Source organism: Sinocyclocheilus grahami, unplaced genomic scaffold (genome assembly GCF_001515645.1).
Source record: "Sinocyclocheilus grahami isolate Dianchi unplaced genomic scaffold, SAMN03320097.WGS_v1.1 scaffold1302.1, whole genome shotgun sequence".
In the NCBI taxonomy this organism is placed as follows: Eukaryota; Metazoa; Chordata; class Actinopteri; order Cypriniformes; family Cyprinidae; genus Sinocyclocheilus; species Sinocyclocheilus grahami.
The window spans coordinates 198,397-206,523 of NW_015506481.1; the positions used below are offsets into that span (position 1 = coordinate 198,397).

Consider the following 8,127-nt stretch of genomic DNA (forward strand, 5'->3'; position numbering starts at 1 on the left):
AAATTGCTAAAAAATTCTCATATATTTACACGAACACTAAATCTTCATATCATATGATAGATCTCCTCATTCTGAAGAACTTTACCTCTGGGACCAATGCTGTCAATCAAACAGTTCATTAAATATTTGAGATTATTTTAAAAACCTACTTTTGTGAACTTGTCCTCTGTTTTTAAAAATCAATCAAATCAGTGCAGTACTATTCTCTAGACTCTCTAGGTCAATAATTATCAAAAAAATGTTGAACATTTGCATTTGTATAAATATAAACCCGTAAATTTTTTATATTTATAATATGTTCTTTAGATTGTGTACCCAAAGCATGCATAATTTAAGAGAAATTGGGCAAAATATAACACTGTAATAGTTATAAAGGTTAAACACAGTGTTGTATGAGAAATTGCAATTATAACCACTAGATGGCAGTGGAAGACCACTAATGGCCTCATTAAATGCTCTAAAACAGTACTAATTATAGGTTTGCCTATGGATTCATGCTAAGACATTATAAAATCACTGTTATAACATTTAAAATCACGTTGAGTCAAAGTTTACCATTTTGTTCATTCAGACATATCAGTTCTTACAATTATGCCAGATTATATTAACAGTGAAACCTGAAAATAACATACACTATTAAAAAGAAAAGACTTGTAATAAGTTTTGTCACCTATCATTTATCTCACATAACTATAGCTGCAACAAAATGTGTGTGCATGTATGTCTGTGTATGTCTGTTTGTGTGTAAGCATGCTTATTGAGTATTAATATAATAGTTTAACCATTTAATTTCTGTGTCTGTGAGCCTTTTCTCCATTTTGGATGTGTTTTACTGTCAGCCATACATCCAGGTTGGCCTAGACCCTGAAACATACCACCTTAAAGCCCTTAAAGTGCTTGAACCCCGGTCATTGCTGCTTGCAGCTATATTTCATATTGTTTTCAATAAAAGTTTGTTTAGTTAAAAAAATAATGTAAGGTAACTATCTAAAAGAGATTGGATGTTTTTAATATATTTTCTGTTTTCGCTTTAGTGATATTGTTGTTTTTGTCATTTTTATTAGTAATTTTAAATGTCTATTTTTATTCATTAGTTTAAGTTTATTTTTTATTAGTATTTTTAAGTTTTCATTTTCAGTAAACAATAATAACCCTGCTAATCAATTAAAACTGTATATTTTTGATTCACCTTAAATATCACCTTGAGTGTATACGTCTGTAATACTACTACTACTACTACTAATAAACAATTAATAATCAGTATTTACAAAAATGAATGTCAAACATGCATAATGCTTTAACAAAACTACTTCACCTTCACCTTTCTTCTTCTAAGAAACACTCATAAAATAATAAAACAGGGCAAGGGCAAGTCATAGAAAAGGAATATTCAAGTCATAATATGTATGAATTACATTCATAATTAATTTTATGAAACAATTAATAGATTGAGAAACAGTCATTACCAAGATGGCTGCTCAATGAACCATCTACTCCAGTAAGAAATATACTGGCTATACAGTTTGCAATGCATCTCATTACAACCGCATTCAGTAACAAAAGCCATAGACTAGTACCTTGATATTGCTGCATACTGAGAGGGCTTGTCTAATGTGCTCTGCTGTAGCACACACAATGTAAGGATTTCCATCACGACAGGGTCTTTCTCTGCCCCCTCAACCTGAAAGCAGTCATTAAAAATGAACCAGGGATTCCCCTTTTCACCATTTTCAGTCTGTGAAACACAAGCATCAAATACCACAATAACACTTCAGCACAGACGTAACAGTTTGAAAGTAGGTCAATTTTGAAACCGTAAATTAAATTAGTCACGCAACCTCAGAAAAAAAAAATATGCAAAAAAATAAAACATACGTTTTCAGGAAACTTGGAAGTCCATGCTTCTGCCACAGGTAGTGTTGTTGATTCCTCTTTGCTGGTATTGTCCTGGAATGCACCCCAGTCTGAAAACCCACTGCCATCTTGCTGAGGCTCTGTCCAGTCCGCAGAGCTGAACGTGGACCAATCGTCAAAGCCTTCACAACTCTGAAAACCATCTTCACCATAACGGTTCAACATACACTCCCCCATTACACACAGCGACGCAAATCCAATTCCACCTGAGAGTCTACTACTGTTCATCTACTTGTTCTATCAAGCTATAGCAGGATCAGCAGGGCTACCATGCCTTTATCCCTATTGACCTCAATTCTGTTGTTGTCGTTTTTGTAGCTACACTTTTGGCAGTGAGCAGTTTGTTCTCTGGTGTCCCACAGGAGGCAGGGAGTTCCCATTGTGTTTCAGAGGCAGATACACATGCTTCCTTCAATTTCCTCAGTTGCTTTACTTCGATTACCAGGAAGAGGAATCTGGGAGGGAGAAACAAATGTAAAATATTAAAAAGTTACATGAACATTGTATTTTATTTAGATGCTATCTATCTATCTATCTATCTATCTATCTATCTATCTATCTATCTATCTATCTATCTATAAATGAATAAATACAATGTAAAAATTAAATTGAAAAGAATAGAACCAAAAATTCACAGAACTATTTAGATATTTAGATAGTATATCACCAGCAAAGTCACGATACGATACGTATCACGATACAGGGGCCACGGTACGATACATATCACGATACAGAGGCCACGATACGATACGTATCACGATACATGACTGCACTGAATTTCACCTCAGCAGAATTTAGTAAAACAGCTGTTTATTAAACACTGCTTACTACAGTGCCATTTCTAACTATTGGCAGAGCAGGCAGCTGATCTCGGCATTATGAAGGGCCTCCATAACTGTACCACAGTAAAATATAGGTAATGGCATATGTTTCATGTTTACATTGTGCACTCCCCACCAGGTACAATATTCTGATTGTTTGCATCTTGTTTTTAAGCCCATAAATAATAATGTACTTGTTCTAATAAATGTATATTGTAATGTACTCATTCTAATATGTTTAAAAAATAATTTACATTGCTGGTAGGTTATCATTGCACAAATTAACACACTCTCTACAATTAAAAAAAAAAAAGTAGAAGAGTTCTAAACTAACGCGCTGTCTTCACTGTATCTAACGCACACACGCTCAAGGCTGATTTATACTCGACGCGTCCGCAAGTTCGGAACGTGGACCAATCGTCAAAGCCTTCACAACTCTGAAAACCATCTTCACCATAACGGTTCAACATACACTCCCCCATTACACACAGCGACGCAAATCCAATTCCACCTGAGAGTCTACTACTGTTCATCTACTTGTTCTATCAAGCTATAGCAGGATCAGCAGGGCTACCATGCCTTTATCCCTATTGACCTCAATTCTGTTGTTGTCGTTTTTGTAGCTACACTTTTGGCAGTGAGCAGTTTGTTCTCTGGTGTCCCACAGGAGGCAGGGAGTTCCCATTGTGTTTCAGAGGCAGATACACATGCTTCCTTCAAAAGACATTTCCTCAGTTGCTTTACTTCGATTACCAGGAAGAGGAATCTGGGAGGGAGAAACAAATGTAAAATATTAAAAAGTTACATGAACATTGTATTTTATTTAGATGCTAGCTATCTATCTATCTATCTATCTATCTATAAATGAATAAATACAATGTAAAAATTAAATTGAAAAGAATAGAACCAAAAATTCACAGAACTATTTAGATATTAGGGCTGTATATCACCAGCAAAGTCACGATACGATACGTATCACGATACAGGGGCCACGGTACGATACATATCACGATACAGAGGCCACGATACGATACGTATCACGATACATGACTGCACTGAATTTCACCTCAGCAGAATTTAGTAAAACAGCTGTTTATTAAACACTGCTTACTACAGTGCCATTTCTAACTATTGGCAGAGCAGGCAGCTGATCTCGGCATTATGAAGGGCCTCCATAACTGTACCACAGTAAAATATAGGTAATGGCATATGTTTCATGTTTACATTGTGCACTCCCCACCAGGTACAATATTCTGATTGTTTGCATCTTGTTTTTAAGCCCATAAATAATAATGTACTTGTTCTAATAAATGTATATTGTAATGTACTCATTCTAATATGTTTAAAAAATAATTTACATTGCTGGTAGGTTATCATTGCACAAATTAACACACTCTCTACAATTAAAAAAAAAAAAAGAGAAGAGTTCTAAACTAATGCGCTGTCTGCACTGTATCTAACACACACACGCTCAAGGCTAATTTATACTCGACGCGTCCGCAAGTTCGCTTTTATGGAACGCCAAACGGGTCACATTTCGCCATTAACGGCGGTTTGTAGTACAGCCGGCGTAAATTACGGCGTTTTCACAGCAGAACCGCCGTTAATGTCGGCGTTTATTGATGCAATCCCAAACGCCGTTATTTTCGCCGTTTGGCCATCCTTAATACGCCGTAATTTACGGCACACCATTTGACAAAGACAGCGTAAAAAACTGCGTTTTCTGTAATATTAAAATCAGCCCCTCCTTTTCTACACAGTCCAGCCCCTTTGATGCAGTAGGCAGTCAGACATGAGTAGTAGAATGTCGTTCTGAATGGCGATCTACTTCAAGGATCCTGTTTTTTAACGTTATGTGACCAACATTTGGACTTTCATCTTGTGATATTTTTACTTTTTCATTGAGGTACAAGTGTGTCTTCGTCTTCTTTATCATATGTACACAAATTGTGCGCTTTTATTATCCTTTGTGTAAGTTGATGTGTCTATTAAATTAAAGATTATGTACCATAGAGCAAAAAAATGACCAGTGAAAGTAACAAAAACTTGTAAAATACATTTTAATGGGCATAATTAAGTGTGACAATAACCGAAGGATACAGTGAAACCAAAAATGATTCAGAGACCAGATATAATTTTTGATATTTTTTTACTAGTGGGTGCAGGACACTATAGTTAATTTATGTAAGTGAGGATAGCAAAATAAAGTAAACTGTGACAAAATCATACCCAAAAATTTTTCATACAGCTGACTACCAGTAAAATCGAAACAAATTTGGGTCCAAAAATTCTTCAGACTGAGTCTGGGAAAAAAACTGAAGTTGAGGTTTGCATGAAGCTGGACGACAGCATGCCCAGGAGACTACAGGCTGTCATTAAGGCTAAGAGTTGCCCAACTAAGTATTGATTAGGGCTGTGTATCACCAGCAAACAGAGGCCACGATACGATACGTATCACGATACATGACTGCACTGAATTTCACCTCAGCAGAATTTAGTAAAACAGCTGTTTATTAAACACTGCTTACTACAGTGCCATTTCTAACTATTGGCAGAGCAGGCAGCTGATCTCGGCATTATGAAGGGCCTCCATAACTGTACCACAGTAAAATATAGGTAATGGCATATGTTTCATGTTTACATTGTGCACTCCCCACCAGGTACAATATTCTGATTGTTTGCATCTTGTTTTTAAGCCCATAAATAATAATGTACTTGTTCTAATAAATGTATATTGTAATGTACTCATTCTAATATGTTTAAAAAATAATTTACATTGCTGGTAGGTTATCATTGCACAAATTAACACACTCTCTACAATTAAAAAAAAAAAAGAGGAAGAGTTCAGAGAAGAGTTCTAAACTAATGCGCTGTCTGCACTGTATCTAACACACACACGCTCAAGGCTAATTTATACTCGACGCGTCCGCAAGTTCGCTTTTATGGAACGCCAAACGGGTCACGCCGTTAATGTCGGCGTTTATTGATGCAATCCCAAACGCCGTTATTTTCGCCGTTTGGCCATCCTTAATACGCCGTAATTTACGGCACACCATTTGACAAAGACAGCGTAAAAAACTGCGTTTTCTGTAATATTAAAATCAGCCCCTCCTTTTCTACACAGTCCAGCCCCTTTGATGCAGTAGGCAGTCAGACATGAGTAGTAGAATGTCGTTCTGAATGGCGATCTACTTCAAGGATCCTGTTTTTTAACGTTATGTGACCAACATTTGGACTTTCATCTTGTGATATTTTTACTTTTTCATTGAGGTACAAGTGTGTCTTCGTCTTCTTTATCATATGTACACAAATTGTGCGCTTTTATTATCCTTTGTGTAAGCTGATGTGTCAAATGCAGTGAGCATATACTTGTAGTTATCGGTTTCTGTAGTGCTGTGGTCTGCGTTCGTCGCAACCGTGCAGTGTTGCTTTAGTGACAGGAGTTCTAGTCTGAGGTCCGATCTTCTTTTCTCTCCTTTTCGTTTGTTGTGTATTAGAATGTCTTTTCAAATTTGGATAAAATGCCCTTTCTGCAAATAACAGAAATAACAGGAACATTTATTATTCAATAGCCTGTGCGAATAAGCGGACTAAGCAGTGGAGTCGGCTTTTGTTGTTGATTAAATTAGATTTTGATTTGATCTGATCTGCACGCTGTTACTGCAGGAGGGATCATAGACATACTTGTTTTAAATGCATTTTAATGTCATGGTTTTTATTGTAGCGGCATGTTTATTAGGATTAATCTCTAATCTGTCTACAATAGGCTATATATGCTATCCAATATAACTGCACTCAGACCCAGAGGATGATTAGATCAAAACAGTTATTTTGAACCGACTCTGGGCTTGGAATATTTCTTTGTTTGAATGAGTCAAGTTTGATTTAACACCAAATCGAAATAAGAACAAAAAGAAATAAAGAGAAATGACAACGCGGGTTGTATTATTATTATTATTAGCCTATTATTATTATTATTATTATTATTATTATTTGGTTTTTAAACTAGTAGTCGTATTTCTTTATTTGTAAGTAAAAAATAAAGGGGAAAAAAGGCTTATGCTATTGTGCGTGGACGGCCCTGAAATAACACTTTTCAAGCCTGTCCTATCACGCAGCATAAGAGTTCATCTGATGTGCCGCTCAGCAAGTTAGTCTCAATAACTTTTCTTCATGTTTGGCTGCTGCATATGCTCTTGCAAATATAGACTAGCCTATATCTCATACAAAGCGCAACACTGCACTTCTCGGGTCGGCAGCGCCGGCGCGATCCCTTGCATTGTGATAATAGAGGAAAGAAATATAAATGTCTGCTTTATTTTGTGTACTTCCACAATAACAACAAAACGTTACAAATTGTTTTTGTAAAATAGGTTCTATGTCTATAGACAGCTTGAATTGTCTACTTAAATGAAACAATCGAAAACAAATTGATTTAATTTGTATAAATCCAACAAGAGGTAGGCTTTAGGCTACTGTGCAGTCTTTCCAGTAAGAGCTCCTTATCTGCATTGTGCTCACACCCACGCGCAGCCTATTCCTACAGTATAGTGCATGGAATTTAGCCTAAAAAGGTAGCATTTAACTCTAGTATAGAGACCTGTAGAACAACAGGTTACAGACTGAAATTAAATATGCAAACATGTCTATGCCATTTCATTCAGTATAGCCTTATAGTTACATTTTAACAAAATCATTCTAAAGACATACATAAGAGCACAAAGTTATAATATAGCAATGGTTAATTGAAACTATAACAGCAATATGTATTGTTGCATGAATAATAAACAACTGATAAAATATCTGTAATATCAAAAACGCCATCAGTTGCGGCATTCATTATCCCTTAAAAGGCGTAATTTACGGCGCTTTTACACTACATAAAACGCCGCCAATTGCGGCGTTTTAAACATTAGCGACGCCGTCAATTGCGCCGCTTTTCAGCACACAAAACACCATCTGCTCCGTACGGTGACGCATTGATGCCACACACATTTTTTTCCACTCAATTATGTCGTAATAAGGAGATGTTATGTCGTTTTAACGTTAAACTAAAAATCTTTTCTCGTTAAAACGACACCTTTTCTTGTTAAAACTACATCTTTTCTCGTAATAACGACATATTTTGTCGTTAAAACGACATCTTTTGTCGTTAAAACGACACCTTTTCTCGTTAAAACGACACCTTTTCTCGCTTTAACTTTAGTCGAGTGCAATGTGATTATAATATAAAGTGTATAATATATCGTTTTTTTATGAATTTATAAATGAAATAATTGAAAAAGGGCAGCAAAAATAGAAGAATAAAAGATAGAATAGAATAAATAATCAACATAATTATTTAATAATTATAATTATTAGAATAAATAGAATAAAAGAAGTAATGTAAATA

At 35.5% G+C, this 8,127-nt stretch overlaps 1 protein-coding gene across 1 annotated transcript in view; it reads right to left on the bottom strand.

Moving 5' to 3' along the window:
* The window catches only part of LOC107569014 (uncharacterized), a 29,828-nt gene that overhangs the window by 16,786 nt on the left and 4,915 nt on the right, over nt 1-8,127 (bottom strand). Inside the window, exons 2-3 of the mRNA XM_016255012.1 lie at nt 1,876-2,369; nt 1,578-1,735 (exon numbers count right to left, since the gene is read on the bottom strand). Of these exons, the coding sequence (XP_016110498.1) occupies nt 1,578-1,735; nt 1,876-2,142 (425 nt within the window). The 5' untranslated portion in view covers nt 2,143-2,369. The remainder of the gene's footprint in view (nt 1-1,577; nt 1,736-1,875; nt 2,370-8,127) is intronic.